The following is a 27,111-nucleotide window of genomic DNA, read 5'->3' as shown; positions in this document are numbered from 1 at the left end:
AGTTTATGTGTGGGAACAACATGTCATATAGCAAAACGTAATGATTATGTCAATTTAAGTTCAAAACTGTATCGAATAACGAAAATTTCATTAATATCGATGATGCGTATCTTTTTGACTCTACACCCAAATACAAACGGAAACAAAACCTGATTGCACCTAACCTGTGCATCCGGTGAGAAGGGGAACAATAACTGGTCCAGCACGTGTTATACTATGAATTTCACAATTTTCTTATGTACATAGTTCAATGTACATTATCCTTCACAAGGGGCACTATCCTTTCTTATGTATTCTTTTATGGGCTACTCGCAGCATACATGTTCATGAACAATTCATTTATTTTCTGAGGTGTGGAATCACTGTAACAAAAGCCTTTCTACTGTTATTCCATACTGTTAAGAGAATAATGACCATCAAGACGTAATATGCTCCCTTGTACTTAGGGTTGGCTGGTTTAAACCAAAAAACGAAAAATGTTCGTGAAAGTGTAACTATTCGTAAAATCTTGATGAACACATATTTGTGGGTTATTACGTTTCACTCCCATATATTATTCGTACTATATTTAGACCTAAATTCCCCATTCTTTACTGAAAGAGATTATATTACAAAAGCAACTTTTTTTTTTATGTGACTTTATGGATGTTTCTTTTGTGATTTGTTTTTATAGTTTGTTATTATTGTTATGCAACAAAAGGAAAATTCTACACATTGTTTCGTTTTAATAATGTTTACTATTGATAAAATACATCGAAATGCCGTACTTTTTTGGGGAGGGGGGTCATACAAAACCCACTGGAGGCAATTATTGAAATAACAAGAATCTTTGGTAACTATTTATGTATAAATTGGTCAGAGCCAAAGTGGACTCAAATAATTCGTATCTTTATTCACTTTTCTTACTGATATGCAAAGTAAGTCGTTGTATTTCTTTAACTTGGACTAATAAAAGTCGTAGTGAACTGACTTGGACAAAATTAGTTCATCTGTACTTTGAAATTGTCCATATGTAATTCTGTATAACGGTTCCACTTGTGCAATTGCTTATCTTTTTGTCCTTCTGTCCTAATGACTCTTCACGATTATATTAACAAATATGTAAAGATCAATCAACGTATTTTTATCAGGAGTCCTTCGTGAGTGAGTCGGCAGACGTATCGCATTTGTGGCCAATTAGTCCCGGCTTCGAGTTCAAATAGAGGACAATTTCTCTTGGATGTAAGCCGTGAAGCGGTTTGGATTCCGCTTTAAGCTTATGTGACCCCTTCCAGCATAACCCGGTTGTTGCATACTGCTTATGTGACCCCTTCCAGCATAACCCGGTTGTTGCATACTAACACCAAGGCGAAACAAACTTATTTCTGTCCATATGTGATATAAATACATAGAGCAAATTATTTAAACCAAAAAACCTGGTTTTTCGGTATTTTCAATAAAAACCATGGTTTTTGCCAACCCTGCTTGTACTTATTGTGCTGATGTTACCACGCGTGATTAATTAGATGGACTAATGACTTTCTTACTGACTATTTTGTCTTTGTTAGTCACTTCGTGATGCAGAAGTAACTTTTGCCTAATCCAGAAAATTAATGCCCTCCTGAAAACTGCTTTCGTTTTACATATTTGCTCACATCCGTACATTTGAAGTATTTTTAAAACTAGTTTTAAACATACTCAATAAACTTGTACGCCATCAATAAATGTTTTATGAGGACCAGTCCTACAATCTCCTGATGCCGCTTTAATGTCAGATAACGGGATGATAAGTGATCACAATATCAACATATTATGTAAAATGAGAACTACTGCCGCAACATCTTGCTGAAAGTTTTAAATTACTCAATAAAGTTGTATACCATTAAATATTCCCTCAGGACAAGCAATACAATTTCCTAAAGTCTTTTAATCGTCAGATAAGATAATGGAATGATGCAACTTAACACAGTACTAATGTGTTATTTTACGTAAAATAATAACTACTGCAGCAACATCTTGCTAACTTATCTGGTGGTTAAGGATATCAGGAGATTGTAGAACCAGACCTATTACTAAACAAGCAATCATAACTGCCAACTAGACAATCTCATTCCCGCCATTTACTATTCTTATTCATCTTTACAATGCTATTCATTTTAAACAAAAATAATAATAAAGAATATATCAAAGAAACAATTCGTGCTACTCTAAGTTGAATTATAGTTAAGTAATTATCCATATTTTTTTTCTTAAAAGACCAAGACCAAAACCAAAACAAAAGACCAGACACATGATTGTTGACTACAACACAGCGCTTTATCAAACAACCTCCTTTGACGCATCACTACTCTATTCTTTTTTTTAAATACAAAACTAACATGGTCGATAAGCGAACCACAACGTAGGATCCAAGCGAGCGCCTGTTTCACCGTCGCCACGTTAACTTGTGGTTCACCATTGATAATGAATTCGGACGCCCCAAACGGTGGATACCGACAGGATGACGCTGGATCCGACCCAACGGATCATGAATTCAGAAGCGCCGAGTGACCTATCGGTAGAAAACAATTGAGCTACGCCTTGCGTTTTTAACTTTCGGCCGAAAGTCGTCTATTATCGTTGTTTCCCGGTTCTTTGGAGAAATTCACGGCTTATTCCCATTTTTTCCCGGTTCATGAAATTCCCGGCTATTTCCCGGTGGGTGGACACCCTGTATTACTCCAAATTGAAGTTTCAGCAATTGTCTGTTTTTTTTTTTTTTTTTTTTTTTTTTTTTTTTTTTTTTTTTTTTTTTTTTTGGAAAATACTAACCTGTGTTGAACCTTCAGTTTCTGCTCTTGATCTTGTTATCACAAATGCTACTTCTATGTCAAGAAAAACTAATCAGTGCATGGTCTATCCTGATACTTTTCATTATCCGATTGAAATCATTGTGTTTTTACCTAAAGGTTGTAAAATAAATAAGTTTTCTGAACGTTTTCAATTTGTTAGAGGTGATTATTATGCATTATATCAACAACTGGCTAATATAGATTGGTATAACATCTTGTTAAAACCAGATATAAATGAAGCTGTTTTCGATTTTGAAAAAGCAATTGTATTAGCTGTGGAAACAAATATTCCGAAATCTAGGCCAAGAATATCTAAATATCCTTGTTGGTACTCCAAAAAATCTGTTTCTTTATTAAAAGCAAAAAATTTAGTACACAAAAAGTATAAAGTTACACTAAAGCATGAAGACTATTTATTATTTGCTAATTACCGCAAGGCTTTTAAGACTCAATTAAAAGATGACAAACGTATTCACTATATTAAAATGGAAAATCAATTAAAAAGCAATCCTCAGAAATTTTGGAGATATGTATCTAAGAATAAAAATAAGACTGCAACTGGAATTGTAGTAAATGATTCTTTGGTTACCGACTGCGAGTCGTTGGCAAATTTATTTGCAGAGTACTCCGCATCAGTCTACCAGACATTTTCAAATATTAGCAATACAAATAATTATTCAACATCATCACAAACTTTCTGTGAAACGAAAATACATCCTATTACAACTAGAAATGTAAGAGATGCTATTAAATCCTTAAAGACTAAATCTGCGTCAGGTATAGATGGAATACGTTTTTATTATAAAAGGTGTAGCTGAGGTAATCTCACCAGTGTTAGCATCTTCGTTCAATTGGAGTTTAAATGAAAATATTTATCCTGAAGCCTGGAAAATTGTAGCCGTAACACCAATACCTAAGACTAAAGGTGACAAAATAAATGATTATAGACCAATTCCTATAATGAATGTTATTCCTAAAATTTTTGAAAAAATAATGTACAACTATTTGTATAATGCTGTACGTGATCAATTGGACATAAATCAACATGGGTTTATAAATGGTAAATCAGTTATTATAAATTTGGCATGCTTTGTTCATAGTTTGTTTTCTGTTATTCGATCGGGTGGTCAGACAGATGTTATTTACTTTGATTTTGCCAAAGCTTTTGACAAATTACTTCATCACTTATTAATAAGTAAGTTATATAAGTACAAATTATCGAATCAAATAATAAAGTGGCTAAATTCGTACTTAAATAATAGGAAATTCAAAGTAAGGTATAACGGCTGTATGTCTTCTATTCATAATGTAACATTTGGTGTGCCTCAAGGCTCTAATCTTGGTCCGTTGTTGTTTTTGTTATATGTAAATGACCTACCTGAGAAGTTAAATTGTAGATATCTGATGTATGCCGATGACATAAAAATTTTTAAAGAAATTAAAACCTTTCAAGATCAAGTAAACCTACAAGATAATATTGAATTAGTGGTCAAGTGGTCTGAAAACAATTTTTTGCCTTTGAATATTACCAAAACTAAAGGTATAACTTTCTCAAGGAAAACTGATCTTCTTTTGTATAATTACACAGTTAGTAAACAGAGAATCGATTTTGGAGCCTATGCCAAGGATTTAGGAATAATTTTAGATAACAAGTTATTATTCAACAAGCATTTACAGGTAATAACTTCTAAGGCTAGGAAAAACTTAGCTATGTTAAAATGTCTATGCCGTAATTTTTCGAATGTCAACACCTGTAAGACTTTGTACATTTGCAACGTGCGATCCCATTTGGAGTACGGCACTGTTATTTGGAATAGTGAAAGTAAGTATTTTGTAAATGCTATAGAATCTGTTCAAAAAAATTTTTTGGCTTGGTTACGATGGAAGTTTAAAAACTTCAAAAATATGAGTCTATCTTGTATATCTAAAGAACTTTACTTGCTACCTCTAACTGATAGGCGGTGTATTTTTGATTTGAGTTTCTTTCATAATATTCTTCAAGGTGTCTTTTCTATTGATGGTCTGTGGTCCATGACAATTCCATATCTTAATGTTAGAAATCGAATGTATCGGTTTTGTACCTTTTGTTTCGAATGTTCCTACCCTGAAATGTTCAATTTATAAAACTACAGATACAGCCAATAAGTATTACTATGCTATAGATATCTTTCAAAGTAATTTTGTTAAAATCCGTTCACAATTAATTAAAATTCTGAAGGATATATAATTTTTTTTCTCCTTAACTTGTAAGGTGCCATTTGAGAATTTTTTTAAAAAGTTTTTCTAGGTTGTTTTTCTTGCTCTCTCTTTCAACTTTCTTTCTCTTTCTATCATTTTTTTCTTTTATCCTTGCTTCTTTTTTGGATACTACACTTCTTTTTTTCTTTTTTTATCTTGGTTATGAGTTTTACATGCCATATGCTTATTTTGTATTCTTTGTCTTTTGAGTGAGAGTATTTTAATTAAGGTGTTAATTGATTTGAAAATTATGCTTATATTCTTTTATGATTTTCATGTCTTTTCATTTGTAACTTTATGATTATATGTATGTTCCTTTATAATGTTATAAACTTTTTCCCTATTGTATAATCATATCAATATGCTATTATTTTAGTCTCATGACTGGGTGTACTTTGTTTGAGATGTACTTGGGATGATAATTATGTTTATTTGTTTTTTCATTATGATTTTCATTGTATGCTTATCTGTAATACCCATTGCATGTTTTTTTGCATGTTTCATTTTTATGTTATGTTTAAATGTAAGCGCCCTATATTTGTATAATCTTTCTTGGGGGCACTTTGTGGCTGCAGCTGTTTGTTCCTAATAAACATTATTATTATTATTATTATTATTGTCTGGTGTGCCACTATTCATGCAAGCAAGCGAAGAAATGCAGTGACCACAGAACTATTAGCCTTACTTCCCAAGCATACTGAACAGGCGGCTGTAAACTGAGACAGAAGATATGGTGGAGAAGATCCGGAAAGGAAAAAGCACCAGAGATGCTACTGAGTTGAGAATTATATCAGAACGATTTCTTGACCTAAAAAAAAAAGAATTGTGTTTGTGCTTCATCGACCGGTAAAAAACTTACGACAGGGTTAACTGGACGAAACTTCTGAAAATACTTACAGAAATCGGGTTCAACTGTAGAAACTGACGACACATTCGCATCCTGTGCATAAGGCAACACAAAGCTGCGCTTGAATCAAGATGGAACCAATAGTACGGAGACTGGAAGAGGAGTCAAACAACATTAATGGGAATTGGTGATTTCAGTATTGGAGGGCAGATCATTAAGATGATCAGGTATTCAGATGACACGATTATTATAGCTAGAACCGAATGAAGACTACAGGAGATGATGAACAAAATAGTTGACACTAGGGAATATATGGAATGGAAATCAACATCGATAAATTAAGTCATGAGAAGGGCACTGGAGTAGAACAAAGAGAACTGAAGAGGTTAAACATTTTAAATATCTGGGAAGTATTTTGACGAGAGACGCTTACTAGCCCGCTTAATATAGGACTTGGGAAGAAGTTGGGCAAGAGTTATATATGAAGTACTGGAATATATATGCTTCATAGACTTGAACATTACCGGGTACGGAAATTAGACAAGAAATATTTACAGAGTTTCGAAATATACGAAGAGAGTAACAAACGAAGATGTTTTAAAACGAGTAGGGGAGAAGAGGACGCTTTAAGCCAACATCCTTCGTAGAAAGGCCAATTGGATTAGACACATCTTCCGAAGAAACTGTATCATTCATACTGCCATAGAGGGAAAGATGGAAAGAAAGCGAGGAGTAGGAAGAAGAACACAAATGATCAATAATTTGAAGAACAGAAGAAAATATTGGGAATTAAAAGAGGAAGCTGAAGATCGAGAAACATGGAAGAAACATTTCCAGGTTTGGATCTAATTTAAAAATTAGAAATAAGAAACATTAGTCCTTGTACCTGCCAATAGGCAAAATACTTAATAAAGAGTACCGGAGAGTGGGTACAGAAATCTAACCTAACTATAACTGCAGTAAACTAAACTAACCTAACAAAGATAAGCCTTTTTTTGGAGGTAAGGGGTTAAGTTGGTCGTCCGTTTCTAGCTAAATTTTGAAAATTTACCGGGAAGAAATGAATAATTTGCTTGTTTGTGTGCTTAATAATGTACAAGTAAGGAGAGCAAAACTTGTTTCTTATATAAGCGGTTCTATACATGGGACTATTTGGCAAGCGGAGGGAACCACTTGGCGCAAGGTTACTGCATGTAGGATTGTGGGAATGTATACAGACACAGCCCTGGACATGAGGTAACATTATTATACTTTGTGATACAATAAGGTGATAATCAGGAAAATCTATTAAAAGTAAAAACCATGTCTCAATAAATCTAAAAATAAATTGTAGAAAATGTACTAAGCAAATAACTGTAAAGAAACGTGGGTTAAGTTTAGAGTTACCCCTCCGCTTTTTATAAAAATCAGGAAAATTTACAGGAGAAGTGAGGTAAGAAATGATAATTTGAAGTTTTTATTTGATGTTTAGGAATGTAAGTTTGGCAGGAGAGTTATGTTTAATACGAGAAAAGATATGTGGAAGTTAGTACTATTTGCCGGATGCGGAAGCATTGCGGAAGGTTTCAGCAGCATGGTAGTTGTAAAATATGGCGAATATGGCGAACAGGTGTAACGGATGCGCAAAAATAATGAATAAAACCTTTTAAAGTTTTGTGAAACACACGGAGTACTGAAATTAAGTGAAATGTAACAATTTTTAATACTTTCAGCACTGTTTTGTGTATGTTGCAAAGTCCAAGGGCAACTTCAGACTGGAGGGGCAACTCTAAACTTAAGTCAGAAACGTGGAGAAAGTTATCCTTCTCAATGTAACGGTAATATAACATGGCAACAAGGTTCTAGAACACAATCCCCCTTCTCATTTTGCTGTAATAAAAACAGAAAACAACGTGACCTGCGGGACTCTAACCCGCCTTCACTCGCTCAGCAATGTATGTGAATTGAATATTAAACTTTGGTACAGAAAGGAACCAATTATTACGCTTTTAGCCAAGAACTAAACGGATAACCAACTTCGGAATAAATGCCCTGAAATCACTACTGTATGTTTTCTGATGTCGGCTCTTTCTAGAAACATCAGCCAAGTCAACTTCGATAAGCAATAGGCGAGTAAAACACTCTGGAGTTTTCCTTAGAATTCTCGCCTTTTATGACCTTAAGTAAAATGCATCTACTTCAAACCGGTAATTCCACACACACTATCTCTACAAGAAATATTAGATGTGATATTGAAAGTACTTACTCGGCTGCAGCTCCATGCCTAAAAAAATATGCATACGTCTTCCGCAATTCTGTCATTGTTTTAATATCACTAAAATGTTCAACGTTTTCGGCTGACAAATCGTAGCTCAGTAAATCTTTGCCATTGACAAAAAGGTCCTGACAAGCACCATACCCAACTGCTACTCTTGGCCTCGGCAAAACTGAATATTCCTTTTCCACGGTAACCAGACCATTTAAAACTATACTTAATCTCTCCTTTAACACATCATCTGCATACTTCCTATACAACACTGCAAAAACTACTAGAAATACGGAAATAATAGATCCAGCTTTCAAGGTTCCTGCCATTTCGTCCCTTGTAAGAGGTAATCAGTATTGACACATGAAGTGAATCATATAATATAAAATAATCTTATATTCTACGGCTAAAAACTAGCACTTATGTGTCTTAGACAAATACTTTCGTTTAAATTCATTTAAATAGTAACTGTTGCCAAAATCTCCTCAATCCAACACAGCAGAATCGTCGTTTTCTTCGGAAAGATAACTCATCAAATTTAGTTACATTCCTTCTTCTTCTTCTTAAAAAATCAAATCCACATAAAACCTAAGAAAATTCGGAGTATAGGAAATCATAAAGGCTAGTTTTAGACGGAAACATTCATCGTAGCATTTCTCGTAGCAAAACTCGTTATCCTACTGTGTAAAGTAACAAATGTTATAGCATTTCCCATGTCATGGCATATCCTATTAAATTTCTTGTCGATAGAACCTGCTCTATTCCGTAGCATTTTCCCAGGCATTTCTGGTCCGATTGCAGTGCTGTGGTGTGTTAGACCATATCCATGCTCTTTGTTTTGTGTGGGAAATTGAATTGTAGTAAAGAAAAATGAGTTGGAGTAGGGATGCTATTATAATGCTGATTGAAAAATATGAGAAGTATCCTTGTTTGTACAAAGTTAAAAGCGTGCAGTTTTACAATTCAGTTGCACACAGAAATTCATTTAAAAAAAAAAAAACTTTCTCTCTGGTTTCATTTATTGTACTTTCAACAATCATTTTCGATGTGTGCTCTTGTATTCGCTGGTGCAGGTGCATTTTAACAGGTCTTCTGCAAAACAGCATGCAACGTATAGTTTTACTATACCGATCCATAGTACAGGGTGCGGCACGTAAAACCGGCCCGTCGTAATATTCTGGTACATTGTGTTTTTGGCAACACTTAAATAATCTACCTTCCTACCAAGAGATGGCGTGTCGAGGTCGGGTCGACTTACGTGACCTGCAGCAGGCATATTTGCGGATCCCAAACGTTTCAGCATATACTCTGATTTGATTGGTCGATACAGATGCGATATCACAAGATATGATCTACATATAGCACAAAATAAACGAAAATTGTTGTTGGCTCTGATAGCCGAGTGGTCTAGCGTAACATGCTACTAACAAAAATGTTTTTGGCGAGGGTTCGAATCCTGCCTACGGACAGTTTTTTTTTACTACTTTTAAAAATGTTTATAACACTTCTTTCGTTAAAATAAGATTAAAAATAATATTTAAAAAGTGATTTAACGATCGTTGTTTTAAAATTTTCATTAAACTTCTTTCACTAAAATAAGTTTGCCCTTGTACTATATAGATCCACAGCAAATGTAGTAGTAGTAGTAGTAGTACGTTTGCCCTTGTACTATATAGATCCACAGCTAATGTAGTAGTAGTAGTAGTAGTAGGAACGGGGTAGAAGCCCCGCAGGGGTTGTTTGGATTATGTTCTCGACATCAAATTGGCAAGAATGCTGAAACGTTTGGGATCGGCAAAAATGCCTGCAGCAGTCACGTGCAGCCGCAGCCAGTGAAACTTGTCGAAACCAGTTGAGAAAAAGGCCTCGTTGTGTTAAGCCGGGTGAGTGTCAGTGTGTGCTAATGCCGTATTCGATACCCGAGCGTGTTGCCATTGTTGAAGGGTTCATTCGCACTGGATCTTTTGTGAAAACAAAGAATTTGTTTCGGGAGAAATTTCCAGGACGTTCTGTGCCAGCAAAAAGCTTCCTGGCTTGAAGTTGCCATTCAGGAATTGATTGAAAAATGGCGGCGTACAGGATCGGTTCAAAATGCTCCCAGGAACAGACGACCATCTGTCTGCACACCTGAATTAAAGATGGAGGTGGAGGAGATAATGACAAGAAGTCCTCGAAAGTCAACCAGGAGATTGAGTCAACAGGTTCATGCGAGTGAGAGAAGTTGCAGACGTGTTTTAAGGGGACTGAAGTTAAAACCGTACCGGATAAGTGTTGTGCAAGAACTGAAGGAGCCTGACCTGCAGAAGAGGGTGCATTTCTGTTCATGGCTGTTGAGCAATGTTGCCAGTGGTTTCTTGGATCCACTAATGCTCATCATGAGTGACGAGGCGTGGTTCCACTTGTCTGGGTACGTAAATTCCCAAAACAACCGGTATTGGTCGACAGAAAATCCACACGCAATCCACCAGGTACCCTTGCATGATGAGAAGATTGGTGTTTGGTGTGCCATTTCCGCCACACGCGTTATTGGGCCCATATTCTTTGAGATGACAGTGAACAGTGACGTGTATATGGGAATCCTGGTGGAGTTTTATACACACTTGACCGAAGAGGAGCGTCAGTTATGTTACTTTCAGCAGGACGGTGCAACATGCCACACATCAGCTGCATCATTGTCCCTTGTGCGTGAGATGTTTACACCAGAGAGGACAATCAGCAAAGGCTTGTGGCCTCCTCGGTCACCAGACTTATCCATGTGTGACTTTTACTTATGGGGACTGTTAAAGGGAAGAGTATACGAAACAAATCCACACACAATTGAAGAACTCAAGACCAGGATCCAGGATGTCACCAATAGCATTACAACACAAGAACTGACAAGGGTATATATGAATCTTCTCAATCGTGCTCACATGTGTGTTGAAGTGGGCGGAGGACACTTTCAGCACCTGCTGTGAAGGCTGCTGTGAAGGTGAGTAGTCATATTCAATACATTACATTTCATTTATGTGTTGTAGTTAATCATATTCAATACATTACATTTCATTTTATGTGTTCACTTTACGGGCCGGTTTTAAGTATAAGTAGTATAGGTAGTAGTAGTAGTATAGTAGTATATAAGTAAGTAGGAGGAGGAGTAAGAGTATAAGTAGTAGTAGTAGGAGGAGGAGGAGTAAGTAGTAGTAGGAGTAGGAATAAATAGTAGTAGAAGTAAGAGTAGTAGTAGGAGTAGGAGAAAGTAGTAGTAGTAGTAGTAGTAAGAGTAGTAGAAGTAGGAGTAAGTAGTAGTAATAGTAAGAGTAGGAGTAGGTATAGTATTGGTAAGTATTGTTCTTGAAATCCTCTTTCCAGCTCGCCCACCACGTGACGAGCGCACTACGCTTGCGCGAGTACACAGGAACCCTTCTGTCAGCAGTAGTACTAACTCAGGGATTATAACACCACGTTCCATCGGGGAGGGATGAAAATAATACTGAGAAAAAACAGATAACAATCGTTAAGCACGGTCGAAGATATTCATCGATGAAAATTTTGTAACTTCGTGAGGGATAAGACTCTATTCGGGCCTTGAAATCATCGCTAGTTCAACCAACTCCAAAAATATAAAGTAGAGAATCTAATATCACAATGCTACCTGAACCATTGCTCACTTCTTTCCAGAGGTTTGTATCCGTCTTTCCACAGTAGATTGAACCTGGTATCACATGTACTGGAACTATGTTGAGCATTCTGCTATAAAAAGAGAACTTAATTGTTTAAGTGAAGCTGTAGCAGGATTTAAATTGTGTTTGCTGTGTGTAACGAAAGAATCTATTGTAAATTTCAACGTCGATTTTTTTTTTAAAATAAGTGTGTTTGTATGATACTCTTCCTTGAAAAGTACATAATCATAGTCCATTTTTGTTATCGATAGGTTCTTTTTGTTTTCATATAATATTGCGTTCAGTCGGCGCGGATATCTTACTCTTCGAAAAATGAAGATTGTGTTAAACGAGACATAACTGAACACACAAACCAATGTGACGTGAATAGCATACCCAAGTGGCGATCTTTAATGCTTCCCAAGAGACGAGAAGAAATGTTGTCTCGTCTTCATTCTCGGAAAGCTTTCCTCATCTCGCCTCGGAAATTCACTAGTCTTGTTTTCTAAATTTATTTATAAAATATATACCTTCATTTTTTCTTAATTTTATCTAGAAGTTATAAGAAGCCTTCCGTGTCACTAGAGGTCCACGAAGAGTGTGCTATAATACATTTAAACCATATTTATTATTGGAATATTTTGTGTATTGACTTGCATCTCTTTAAACGTTGAGAAATGCTCTTTATTATGTTCGTAAATCAGTTTACCTATTTACATTTTTATAATAGAATCATAATGTATGCTATCTAAGACTTTAGTGCACTAGTTTTGCATACAAATCGCGAGAAGCTTCTTGTATCTTCTTAAAAACGAAACGATAATTTTCTCATATTTCTCATGGTCTCGAATTTTGAAATGTACTTCTCATCTCGAAAATTAGACAATACGAGAAATTTCTCGTCTCGTCGTTAAAACTAACTGACATTCGGCATCATCCTATTTTAGAATTGAAGAAAGCCTCAACAATGGTTCAATTTTTTTCCTGTTTAAAACGGAACAGCTTCAACGTAGTCAAAACAATTATAAGGGACAAATAAAACAGTTTCAAAATTTAGAAAAAAAGTCCTGCTATTCTATGAAAATTTAGATTTTTTCTAAAAGAATGTCCTGCATTCGATAATGTTTATTTAGTAATTATAGGCTAACGGGCACTCATGCTTGCTTATTACAATTCAATATACATTTTGTACTGACAAGCATTGCGTTTGGTATAATGTTTTGAAAGGGACTTCCAGTTGCAGTCCTTCGTGTGACCGTTGCCATTGGTAAGGAAAAATTGATTCTGCTAATTTTTCGTTAATCGTTCGTCGAAAGCTGAAACTGCGCTGAATGTGAAGCACAAAGAAAGGAGAAGCAAAGAGGATCAGTGGAATTTACCTGAAAGTATTACTTCCTCCCTCACAACTGAGAAACATATGTGAAGTGTGGTGCCTCCTTCAGGTAAAGACATCTGGGAACCAAAAAACCTATCCTTATACAAAATATTTATTTTGTAATAGTAACAAAAACAAAATGTGAACAATGCTGTATGAGTAGTTGATGTAATCGTGTAAATGTAGATGTTGGAATAGGTCTATCACGCTACTACAGTTGTAACTTTCTTAACGTATGAGTTGGCAACATTGCTAGCATTCGAGTAGGAATATCAAAGAAATTTATTATGCTCCTTAAGGAATTATATAAGAACAACAAATACAGATATGAAATGGGAAACGTAAAATCAAAATGGATAGAATGTAATAAAGGTTTGAAACAAGGATGTCCTCTATCACCAGTTCTATTCCTGATATACATACATGAAGTGGAAGAAGCATTGATCAAAACAAACAGAGGGTTAGAATTAAGATTGCAAGGAAAAGAAAAAGTAAGAAAAATCCCTGGCACTCTATTTGCAGACGATGTGGCTCTGATGAGTAATAATATAGAAGATATTAAGGAAATGTTAGAAACGGTAGTTAGGAAAGGAGAAGAAATTGGTCTAAAAATAAATGAAGAAAAAAGCAAGTTCATGGTTTTTAGTGGAGACATAGAGGATAAAAATATACAAGCAGGAAACATAGAAATAAGCAGGACTGAAAAAATAGAATTTTTAGGAATCACACTTGAGGAAGGAGAACAATACTTAGTTGAACATGAAAAAAAAAACTAAAAAATAAAGTACAAAAATATGCAGCAATTATAAAAAATAAAGCAATGTGGTCATACAATAGATATGAGGTATCAAGAATATTATGGAAACAAGTAGCAGTGCCGGCGCTAACATATGCAAATGAAGTAATAACTTTAACGGAAAAAACCAGGAGTATTTTACAACAAGCACAAAATCAAATAGGAAGGTTTGCCCTAGGAGCAAATAAATTAAGTGCAAATGTAACAATAACAGGAGAAATGGGATGGAGTGATTTTGAAAAAAGAGAAGATGTGAGTAAAGTAAAATATCTTGGAAGATTAAAATTTATGGAAGAAACAAGATTAGTAAAAGTGGTGCATGAGGCCACTAAACATATGAGAAAAGGGGAGAACACGAAATGGTTTAGGAGAGTTAGGAAATTAGAAAGAAAGTATGATCAAACTACCCGCTGGCATAGAGAAGAAAATTATAAAAATTGGGAAAAAATCACAGAAAAAACATTTAAAGAGAAAGCGCAGGAAAAGTGGTATGAAGAAGTTGTTAAGAAGAGCAGTTTAAAAGGAATATACACACATAAAAAGAGTTATGAGAAAATAAATTACATGAACAATGATTTAGGAAGCATTTTACTTTTCAAAGCCAGGTCAGGGAGCCTTGAAACAGGGGTAAGACTGAAAAAATTTAAAGAAGTGAATGAAAAATGTCAATTATGTTTTAAAGAAGATGAAACATTAGAACACATATTGTTAAAATGTGAAGAAACCCAAAAAATCAGGGAAAAATGGAAATGGATTGATGAAATGAAAGAGGAAGGAAATTTGGTTAAATTAGCTTGGAGGCTAGGCTTTAATGTAAATGGAAGGGAACTAAGTGAGAAAGAAATGGAAAAAACCAAAGAACTTCTTGAATTTTGGTGGAAAAAGAAAATGGAAAACGTTAAATGAAAAAAACAAAAAAAAAAACAGTACTTACTTTTTTTTTCTTTTTTTTCCAGGATCCAAACTTCCGAAGAGAAGGAAGGAAAATACCTTGAACCTGAACCTTGAACCTGAACCTGAACCAGGGAAGGGAAGCTGGCTGCTGGGTCGGCAGCGTTGCCAATGTTTGTGTAATTACACAAAATGTGTGCAATTTTTCCCTGTGTGTGCATTTTGTGTGTAATCCCAATCTGTGTGCATTTTGTGTGCACTTTGGTCAATTCAAAATTACGATTGATGATTTTTGTGAAGTTCCTTTCATTCAAATATTCATTATTTCTATTTTTTCTGAAAATTGCCTTAGAAAAACTACGATTGCCAAAGCCTGAGTTAATGGGGCGTTTACACTTAGTCGATTTGCGTTCGATTCAGTTGAATTGGCGTCACTTTCAACTTAATCGACCGTGTAAACGGGACTTCAATTTAATCGCTTGTTGATCGAAGGCGGCTAATCGACTGGCAACTGAATTGAAAGACGTTCTATTTTCTGTGTCGATTTTATTTTCTTCTGCTATAACACCGCAAATTGTACCAATTACTTTTTGCTTGGACATCTTTAAAATTGCCAGTTGATTTCGAATCGACCAGAGGAGAGCGAGTCGACAAGCAGCATTCAATTTCGGTTGAAACAATTGAACACATCCATCGATCTCATTCGGTCTAGTTGCTTCGATTTAGTCGCAAATGCAGCGAGTCGATTTAGCCGTGCGACTAAATCGACCAAGTGTAAACGCCCCATTAAGGGCTTCGCAATAAAACATATCTTGCTTCCTTGGTATCTCACTTCCCGTTTTTCAGAAGCGGATGTCACGACCATTAAAGGGGGTTGCCACGTTAGAAGAACTCGTAGCTGTCATAAAAAAAAATCTTGAAACCCTACCATATTTCACCATATACACCTAGTCTTGAAAGGGCCATAAAACATTTTTCCATCTTGCAAGTAGTTGAAAAGTATGCAACTTTTTGCGACGTCTTGCTTGCTACCTGCTATCGCCCTCCCGCTGACATAAAGAAAATAAACAGTTTCACCGCTTCCGAAACAACGGATTCATTTGGACAGGGAGGGGGAGTGCACCAAAATACACTTTTTTAATGAGGAGGTTCACTGTTTGTCCACTAGTGTGCAGTACTGCATAGGTGGAAATACCTTTCTTGCTTTCAAAAAGTTGTAATATGTACAGAGTAAATGGAAAGATTGGGTTTCAAGATTTTTTTTATGACAGCTACAAGTTCTTGTAAAGTGACAAGGCCTCTTTAGCCCACATCTCCAAGCAAAGACTCTTTGTTCAATCCAAGCAATATGAATGACCCTCGATGTTGACCAAAACACGAGGAGGACGGGGATAAGAAGTCTTTTTTGTCTTCTCAGTACTAGTCGGGAAAATGTTATTTTTCAAGCAGATAAACGATAGAGTGAACGAGAGGGATGGGAATTATCTTATTGAACAAAGTATAAAAATATATATAAAAAAAGACAGAGATAAGTTAAATCAAAAATTCAATACTCTTTCTGTGACAATGGGCGGGAAGAAGGTGTCGGTTTTGCTATAATAATAATAATAATAATAATAATAATAATAATAATAATAATAATAATAATAATAATAATAATAATAATAATAATAATAATAATAAATCAAAGGCTGATTTTTTGAATAATGGCTGGTCGATGCACTTATTAGTATGTACATCATCAGACATAGCCTAATATACATATATATAGGTTGTTATGTATTGTACAATTTTGTGTGCTCAGTCTTCCAGTTTGTGTGTAAAATTGTTCAATTTGGACGGAAGGTGTGTGTAATTTCGCTTGCCGTGTCTGGGAACACTGTGGGTCGGTTCTCAAGAATTCTTCTCTATAATAGTAGTAGTAGGAATAGCAAACAGTGATAACCTGTGTGAAAATCCCACATCGTGGGGGGTTTTGACCTTATTTTCTCGAAAAGGAATAATAAGCAGCATATATGGGATTTTTCGAAAAGATCAAAATTTACGGCTTATTCATTTAGCTATTGTAAAAAGTGACTAATACAGAGAAATTTAAATTTTAATATTATAGCATACTTTTAATTAGTATAATGTGGGAAATTCACACGTAAAATGGGATTTTTGCCTCTCGACGTTGGATTTCATATTGTTTCAGGTTGGCATCACTGATAGCAGTAGGAGTAAGTAGTAGTAGGAGGAGAAGGAGTAGAAACGGGTAGTAGTAGTAGTTGGAATAGGAGTAGGAGTAGTAGTGATAGTAGTAGTAGCAGCAGCAGCAGCAGTAGAAGGAACGGGTTAGAAGTCCCGCTGGGGTTGGTTGGATTCTGTTTTCTACATAAAATGGGGAGATTACAGATTTGCCAAAATTTTATGGCAGCTTATGGAAAATTACGTGCATTTCAGGTTCGTCTTTAATTTCTATATTTCCACGTAAATACACATCTCAGAAGTAAGTGCACACCATATTTCTATTACTTGTACACTACTCTATTTAAATATTATTAGAAATGTCTTCTGTAAATTTTATAAATCTATGGATCCGTATAGTAAACTGCACCGCTAAAAGTCCTTTGTGTCATAATAAGCATATGCGACAAAGGGCATTAGAAAAAATAGCGAATGAAATTTAGGTTTTTAGTTTCGGAGCCATAACTGCGCTGTTGTTCAGTGATCTGTTTCTCCAGTCTCCACAAGATGCTTATCAAAATGCTACCGTGTAAAACCACCATATATTTTTGAATGCATTCAATATTATACGAGATTTTTGGCAGCACATCTGCTACGATAAATGCTTCCATCTAAAACTACCCTAATGAAATAAAGGTACTTTAACCTGAAAAATAAATAAATAAATAAATAATAATAATAACAATAAAAACAAAATTAACAAAGGATTCCATTTCGTAACGGCTTGCTTCAACTCAACACAATATTTGCTATTTAATGTCCAATATTTAGGATAATAGTTATAATGATATATACAGTTTTTGCGTTGGTTTGTTATACGCAGAATTTTAAGAAGTCGAACAAAAGTTCTCAGTAGAGTGGTGACACTTGGCCGCGTTTTTTGAACTACTGCGCATGCGCAAACTGCTCCGGTTAATGTTCCAGTTCTTATTCCTGTTCCGACTCCTGCTCCGACCCCTGTTCCGACTCAAGTTCCAGTACCTCTTCCGGTTCCCCCGCAGCTGATTATGCGCAACGAGTGCCCTTTTACGGCTATAAACACCACACAGGAACACGCATGCGCAGAAACATTACAGTTCGAATTACACACAACAGCAAGACTATGAACACAGTAGAACGACCATGACACTGCCGGTAGTGTTTTCTTCAAACATTAAAACATCAGGAATATAGTCGTTCTCTTTTACGAGCACTTTTTTGGTGTGGGAAAACTACGGCAACATAGTACAACAAAAACTTTAAACATAACAACAACAACAGCCTACTATTAAAAAAATAACAATTTCGATGAAACTCGGTATATAGGGGTTTTTCGAACATGCTGATTACGAATACCATATTTATTTTTATCTAGGTCTTACGGTTACGTAGGATACGCCCCTTCTATGACAATTGTAGCCGATTTGGATGAAACTCGGTATATAGGGGTTTTCCAATATGCTGATTCCGAATATCATATTTATTTTTACGTGTCTTATAGGTATGTGTGATAGCCCTTTCTATGACAATTTTAACCGATTTAGATGAAACTCGGTATATAGGGGTTTTCAAGCATGCTGATTACGAATATCATATTTATTTTTACGTAGGTCTTATAGTTTAGGTGAGATACACTCTTTTCATTACAGTTTTAACCGAATTGGATGGAACTCGGTATATAGGGGGTTTCGAACATGCTGAGTACGAATATCATATTTTCTTTTACCTAGGCCTTACAGTTTATGGGTGATACACGCTCTTATGACAATTTTAGTTTTTGTAGCCTTTTACGACCACTTTTATCATTCCCTAAATAACATACAATGGCTACCCGTATTGATGTGAAAAAAGACTATTGCAACATAGTAAAACAGAAATTTAAAAATAACAGTTGCGGCGGCTCCGTGATTCGCTCTCACCTCGCATGTCGCCTTATTTAGCTTATTCAAAATATTCGTGCGAAGTAAAACTTGAAAATTGCATTTCGGCTCATACACACACATACATAGGGTTCACGGAGCCCTTGGTAGCGTACGCCCAATAAAATTACAGTTCCAATTTCAGTTCCAATTTAGTAGAAGTTACAATTATGCACAGAAAAAGTACAGTTCCGATTCTAATTACACACAACGGCAGACTACGAATATAGAATAACGAGTATGACATTGGCGGCGGGAGTTTAGTGACCTTTATAAAAGACTATGAACTATTTTTTATCCCCTAAATAACGTACAACATTTACCCGTATTGGTGTGAAACTAGACTATGACAACATAGTAGAGCAGAGATTTAAAAATAACAGATGCGATGACTCAGTGGTTCGCTCTCACCTCACGTGAGGTGGATAAACCGTCTATTTAGCTTATTCGGCATAATCGTGGGGCTTAAAACTTTATCTCTCTTGGTTACACACACACACACACACACATGGTTTACGGAGCACCTCGAGACGTATGTGCAGCTCCAATTTCGGTTACCGTGCCAGTTCCAGTTCCAGTTACAATTACACATGAGCAGACTGCGAACATATTTAACATAAAAATTATAACAGACTTACTAACAACTACTAGCACACTTTTTAACCCTATGTAACATTGCAGAGCTAATAAAAGATAATGACTTGTTTTTCCTCCTTTGAATCCCTATGTATAATAGCAAAAATTACAACCCTTTTACCCCTTACATGTATAAGAGGAGTGCCGGTTCTGGGTTCGAGTTCCGGATGTCCGTGTTCGAAGCGCCAGATATAAGGGGAATGGGGTTCGATACTCGTTTGTTCCAGTGCGAGAAGACCGACTAATAATAATAATATTGGGATTCGAACCTTGGATCCCTCAAAGTCTCCTTTACAACTTCATTCAAATACACAAATTAGTAAATTGACGTAAGAAACTGGCAATAAACAAGTATCTTCACTCCTCCACGGTCCTAAGATTCGGGCGTTATATGTATCAGAGGCCTAGGCCGAATACCCACCATCGCTGTTACGTCAGCTCCAAGATACATTGATCAATACCTGTAAAAAAAATGCAAGGTAGGATAGCCATGCGTGATTAACACCAGACGAGTAGTGGGAGACGAAAGTAAATGTTTGAACTTCTCTATTGATAGATACCTTACCTTCTGACAAACACTTCACATCGTGTACGTTTTAATTGGTACACATTTCAATCACTAAGAAAAAGGGCATAACATATTAAACACATCTGGTTAGCACTATCATCACTTATAGAAATGATAACAAGAATTGTAAATAACTTTGTATTATTATGCACTATGTGGGTTACACTACATATGATTTAGAACAATACTAATATTTTCATATTACTTTTAACATTTCACTCGAAAAGAAATTGGCCCAAAGATTTCGGCACGACGCGTAAGCGCGCACGACGATATAGACGGACGTAACGACGAACATCCATACACGTTCATAAGGAAGATTTCGTTTACATTGTTACTTGAAGATGACAGCTCGATGTTTTCATTTCTGGAATGCACGACGAATCAAAGAGGAGTTTCTTCATTGATTTTAACTGTGAAGATGTTCATTACAATAATACGATAAAAGACATTATTGATTTCACAATATCACCACTGTTAAATATACAAATTTGGTGTAACACTATTGAAAAAGTATTCAATTCAATTGATTAATTCCACCTGAGAGCTCGTGTTTAACCAGTCCATGTCGTTTTGCAGAAATCGACGCTCTCCTCCCTCCGTCGCACGACACACCGTTGCCAGTTCACAGCGCAAGAATACACTGAGTAAACTAAAATATAGTTCGTAGAAAACATTAAGCTTTGACTTTATTCTATTGCTAATAATATATAATGAATGGTTCATAAGTTAATAAAAATCACATTAAAAACACTGATTGTTCGAATAAGTTGTACAATCGACGATTATTGATAGACTTCACATTGTCACGTAAAACTCTGTCATCGTCATGAGGACTTATGCGTGGGCGTTTCTCTCGAGAGTAGCTAAATTTTTCCTCCAAATATGGGCTGACGGGAGGAAGCAAGACTGTCTGGAGAAGTGAGGTACCTTTTGGGTGAGAAATTCCTAAGCATTGTTCTCTCCCAACTGTTGATTAGTCGCATTTCATTTCCAAGAATTGATGTTGGAATAATACGAGGGTTGGTTTAAAAATTCACGCCAATCCATCTTGTTATACATGTAGCGATTTTTACAAGGATACGGCATTTTTTTTGCAATTCCTATATAACATACCAGTTGTCACAAACGTTCCTCAGCTAGAGTCAGTTTTCTGCTACAACAGGGGAACTGCAATTTGTATTCTGCATGTAAAGACAGAAGTCACTCATAATTTTGATTTAATCAATTTCGTAGAGCTCAACAAGATGATATAACTCTTATGCGTAGTTTTTGAGGTGCTGCGCGGAACTTACCCTCATTCTGATGTTTAAGACTATCATATTTGGGACTACTGCAGCGTCCCCGACGAAGTACAAGGTGGGTACCAACGCAATAAACAATTGTCTTTTATTATCTGCAGTAACCTTCTGTAATTACAACGAATTGTAAATGGGTGTCCATTCAAATACAATTCCCGAATTTAAGTTCTGTTCCCGTTCGTCCGACGAGGTTCACCTTGCCAACGCTACCTGTAAGGCTAATTTTGAACTTGCAGTTGTCTGTTGCAATTTTTAAATCCCATATTGACCTAGAGCTGACCGCTTTTGTAAATCATCCAAATATGTCAAATGGTTCCCCCACTTTGATCTCAAGCTGACCATTTTTGTGCGTAATCTGTGCGCTGACCTAGTATTAAAACTAAAATTACATTTTAAATATGGCGAACGGTCCACAAAACATACGGACCTCGAGTTATATGCAATCAAATATTTGACCTTTGTTTAACGTCAAGTTGACCACTTGAACATCGATATGTCACCTAAAATATAAAAAATGATTCCCATCAGCATCGAGGACCTGTCAGTATTCTGGAAGGCTATGAATTCCATCGCAAAGAAAGTATTTGAACTGGCGTTTCCAAGGTATGGGACAGGTGCAATGTCCGGGGAGTATGGCAGATGCTATTTTATTTCCACGTGTGGATTAGCTTTGGCCCGTAACAGGAAGCTTGCTTCAGAGTTTTGTATTAATGCTAGAAAATACGGTGATAACAAAAACAGGGAGGGGTCTATTGAAAGAGACTTTGTACCCACCCTGTACTTCGTCGGGGACGCTGCAGTAGTCCCAAATACGATAGTCTTAAACAGCAGAATGAGGGTATGTTCCGCGCAGCACCTCAAAAGCTACGCATAAGAGTTATATCATCTTGTTGAGCTCTACGAAATTGATTAAATCGAAATTATGAGTGTCCTCTGTCTTTACGTGCAGAATACAAATTTCAGTTACCCTGTTGTAACAGAAAACCGACTCTAGCTGAAAAAAGTTTGTAGCCACTGGTATGTTAAATAGGAATTGCAAAATATGCCATAACCTTATAAAAATCGCTACATGTAAGGGGTAAAAAGGTTGTAATTTTTGCTATGATACATAGGGGTTCAAAGGAGGAAAAACAAGTCATTATCTTTTATTAGCTCTCCAACGTTACATAGGGTTAAAAAGTGTGCTAGTAGTTTTTAGTAATAGTCTGTTATAATTTTTGTTGTTAAATATGTTCGCAGTCTGCTTATGTGTAATTGGAACTGGAACTGGAACTGGCACGGTAACCGAAATTGGAGCTGCACATACGTCTCGAAGTGCTCCGTAAACTATATATATATATATATACAGGGTGGGCCATTTTAATTAATCCACGGAAATATCTGAAAAATGATAAAACATAGAAGAAATATTTGAAGTACACGTTATATACTGCTAAGGGGGAAAACCAATTCCGCCAAAAGTACCCCTCCTCGCCCCCCGTAAACGGGGGTAACGGGGGGTAACTTTTAAATGTCAAATGGGAACATGGGTCGAGTAATACCTCGTTCGAAAGGTCTTGGAAAACTAAGTAACGCTGTACCAAAAGATGTTTCATATTGTGCGCCAGTTTCAAAATGGCCGCCATGATATGGTTCGGAACTCCAGTACCCGTAGTATGAAAACCATGGAAGGTAAATGAATGGAACAAAATGGAAATACGTAAATATCATAGGATGATCCCTGTGATCCCAGTGGCCTCCCTGAAGGGGTCTTGGGGGCTAACTTCAAAATTTCAAAGTCCGACCGGACAACGGTTCGGGCGTACGCTTGACCTACCCAATGCTGTATGGAAGGCAGACTTCATGGATAGAGAATTGGTGCACTGAGTTAATGCGGATGGCCACAGTTACATTTTGAGTAACTATTAGCGGCCTTTTGAGAACACTGCCATTTCATTTCAATCGTTTTCTCCTGCAAGATGTTTGATTTTGCAAGATTTATCGAACGAGGTACCACTCGACTCATGTTACTATTTGAAATTTTGAAGTTAGCCCCCAAGACCCCTTCAGGAAGGCCACTGGGATCACAGGGATCATCCTATGATATTTACGTGTTTCAATTTTGTTCCATTCATTTGTCTTCCATGGTTTTCATACTACGGGTACTGGAGTTTCCGAACCATATCATGGCGGCCATTTTGAAACTGGTGCACAATATGAAACATCTTTTAGTACATCCTTACTTAGTTTTCCAAGACCTTTCGAACGAGGTATTACTCGATCCATGTTCCCATTTGACATTTCAAAGTTACCCCTCGTTACCCCCATTTACGGGGGGCGAGGAGGGGTACTTTTGGCGGAATTGCTTTTCCCCCTTAGCAGTATATAACGTGTACTTCAAACATTTCTTCTATGTTTTATCATTTTTCAGATATTTCCGTGGATTAATTAAAATGGCCCACCCTGTATATATATATATATATATATATATATATATATATATATGTGTGTGTGTGTGTGTGTGTGTGTGTGTGTGACCGAGAGAGATAAAGTTTTAAGCCCCACGATTATGCCGAATATGCTAAGTAGACGGTTTATCCACCTCACGTGAGGTGAGAGCGAACCACTGAGCAATCGCATCTGTTATTTTTAAATCTCTGCTCTACTATGTTGTCATAGTCTAGTTTCACACCAATACGGGTAAATGTTGTACGTTATTTAGGGGATAAAAAATAGTTCATAGTCTTTTATAAAGGTCACTAAACTCCCGCCGCCAATGTCATACTCGTTATTCTATATTCGTAGTCTGCTGTTGTGTGTAATTAGAATCGGAACTGTACTTTTTCTGTGCATAACTGTAACTTCTACTAAATTGGAACTGAAATTGGAACTGTAATTTTATTGGGCGTACGCTACCAAGGGCTCCGTGAACCCTATGTATGTGTGTGTATGAGCGGAAATGCAATTTTCAAGTTTTACTTCGCACGAATATGTCGAATAAGCTAAATAAGGCGACATGCGAGGTGAGAGCGAATCACGGAGCCACCGCAACTGTTATTTTTAAATTTCTGTTTTACTATGTTGCAATAGTCTTTTTTCACATCAATACGGGTAGCCATTGTATGTTATTTAGGGAATGATAAAAGTGGTCGTAAAGGCTACAAAAACTAAAATTGTCATAAAAGCGTGTATCACCCATAAAGTGTAAGGCCTAGGTCATGGTGGAAAGACTACTAGGTGGATGCAATGGTGCTATATTCTTGTTGCTCTGGCGCATGACGCCATCTTGTTCACAGACATTTCCAAGACAGGCAGATGAACTTTCAACAAGCATTTGCTGGCTGGTATCTCACACGCAAACTTCTCTTGTATTTGTAGTGATCTTCAACGAAGTGAAAATTTCAGTACAAACAGTAATTATATAAACGTAATGTAATCAATGATTAAGCTAAGTAAAATCAAAGGAAGATATTTACAATAGCAAAAGCATAGTGGAAAGACTACACCAGTCATTCTTAACTTTGTAATGATGACTACAAGTCATTCTTAACTTTGTTATTCTGAAGAGAACCCCTAAATATGTATATATAATTATCCAAAGTTATGATTAAAATGAACAAAAATTTCGAAATTTTAGTCTAAAAATGTCCCGACAATGTCGCCCTGACATGGTAGGTGGATACTTTGTTCTCTTGATCTAATAAATTGTTATATGTCTTTGTAACCATTAATCGTTATTACGAACCTCCCATTTGTGAGTTAATTTGAAGTGCAAGTCCCGTTTCAACACTGAGGCTACAGGGAATGCATACCTCTAGAATGAAATGGGATCTGAATAACATTAACGCGTTCAATGCTCTCCATGTGCGTAACTCGAGGGATGTAATGCCCCCTACAACATCGTGCCTCCCTTTTCGAGTTACATGCCTACCTCTGTGGGGAAAATTTTGTCTCAATATCTTATGGAAATGATGATAGAAATGATCACCTCTGCCGCTCTCCCTCCCTCATAATTTAGAATCCGGGCCTTACCTCGAAGTTCGTCTTTTTAAATCGTACAATTCGATTTTTGTACGTAGAATAATCACAAGCCACTATATATACTCTTATTACATACTATTAATACTAAACAGAAACTAAACAATGAAATCGTGTTTATGGAATTTCATTTAACATTGCATTTATTTATTACTTTCATGTAAAACTTACCATATTTTAGGTTTATTTTGTCCTGTCACCTGGAAGCAAAAATCCATTTCTGGAGACATTCCCCTGTTCTTGAGGAAGTCTAAAGTATTTTATATTAGTTCCTTTACTTTTTCTGTAGTGATTACTACAGACGTACGCGGCACAGTTAAGCATTCTCGATATCACTTAACATAATAAAGTAACAAAGAATTCCCACTTGTCACTTCCAGCCGCGACTTTTCCCGTTGTCCCTTGATACCCAAATGACATCACAGCCACGAAAGCACTTCAGGCGACATGCGCATGCAACCATCTTGTAGTCTTCCCACCATGACATAGGTAAAATCAAATATGATATTCGTACTCAGCATGTTCGAAACCCCCTATATACCGAGTTCCATCCAAATTGGTTAAAACTGTAATAAAAAGGACGTATCCCACATAAATTATAAGACCTACGTAAAAGTAAATACGATATTCGGAATCAGGATATTCGAAAATACCTATATACCGAGCTTCATCCAAATTGCTTAAAGTTGTTAGAAACAATAATGTAATATCTACACTATACGTCATAGTCACAAAATACTAATAAAACACCGTTGCCAATGCCATATTCGTGCAGTTCCTGTGTGTTATCGAATCGAAACTGTAATGTTTCTGCGCATGCGTGTTATTTCTACTAAATTGAAACTGTAATTTTATTGGGCATGCGCAACCAAGTGTTCCGTGAACCATGTTTGTGTATGTGTATTTTAATCTCTGCTTCACTGTTTTCGTCGTAAAAGAGTGAACGAGTAAAACGAATGGACTTTGAATGTTATTTAGGCACCGTTTCTTCATTTCTGCATGTGGTCATAGCCTTTCTAGAATATGTGTTGCGTAGTCTGTTGCTGTTGTGCCGTAGCCTTTCTTGCGTAATCATAAAAAGTCTGCTGTTCGTAGTCGGGTGCAGCTTCTCCTGTGTTGTGTATTCGGAACCGGAACTTGTACTCCAACTTGAGTCTGAAGAATTTGCTCATTCGCCAGAAAATGCTCCGTAAACAATGTGTGTGTGTGTGTGTGAATAAAAATAGGCCACAGTCTTTTACAATTGTTCAAGAGAAGGGATCATAACAGCCTACTTGTTGCGTAGTCCGCTCCGGGGGAACCAGTTCTGGTACTTGAACTTGAGTCGGAACAGGGACCGGAACAGTTTGCTCATGCGCCACAAAATGCTCCGTAAGCCAAGTATATGTGTTTGTGTGTGTGTGTGTATGTGTGTGTGTGTGTAAGCGAGAGATAGAGAGCTAGAAAGGAAACCACACGCAAGCAGGGAGCGAACTACTGCTTTACTATGTTCAATGGGAGTTGGAATATGTGCTGAGTCCTATGTTGTAGCCTTTTTAGTCTGTGGTCTACTGCTAATGCTGCTGTGTTCAATCGGAACCGGAAGTGGGGGTCTGGAACTGTAATTTCTTCTAAATTGGAAC

At 36.4% G+C, this 27,111-nt stretch overlaps 1 protein-coding gene across 1 annotated transcript in view; it reads right to left on the bottom strand.

Annotated features, from left to right (window-relative positions):
• LOC145694986 (ADP-dependent glucokinase) overlaps positions 1–8,679 on the bottom strand; it is a 50,416-nt gene extending 41,737 nt beyond the window's left edge. The window contains exon 1 of the mRNA XM_081771818.1: positions 8,141–8,679. Coding sequence (XP_081627944.1) covers positions 8,141–8,469 — 329 coding nt within the window. The 5' untranslated portion in view covers positions 8,470–8,679. The remainder of the gene's footprint in view (positions 1–8,140) is intronic.
• Between the last annotated feature and the right edge of the window lie 18,432 nt (positions 8,680–27,111).

Source organism: Thermobia domestica, chromosome 9 (genome assembly GCF_964235325.1).
Source record: "Thermobia domestica chromosome 9, izTheDome1.hap1.1, whole genome shotgun sequence".
Classification (NCBI taxonomy): Eukaryota; Metazoa; Arthropoda; class Insecta; order Zygentoma; family Lepismatidae; genus Thermobia; species Thermobia domestica.
The sequence above is the reverse complement of the archived record's forward strand: the minus strand, read 5'-3'. Positions and strand labels throughout refer to the sequence as shown.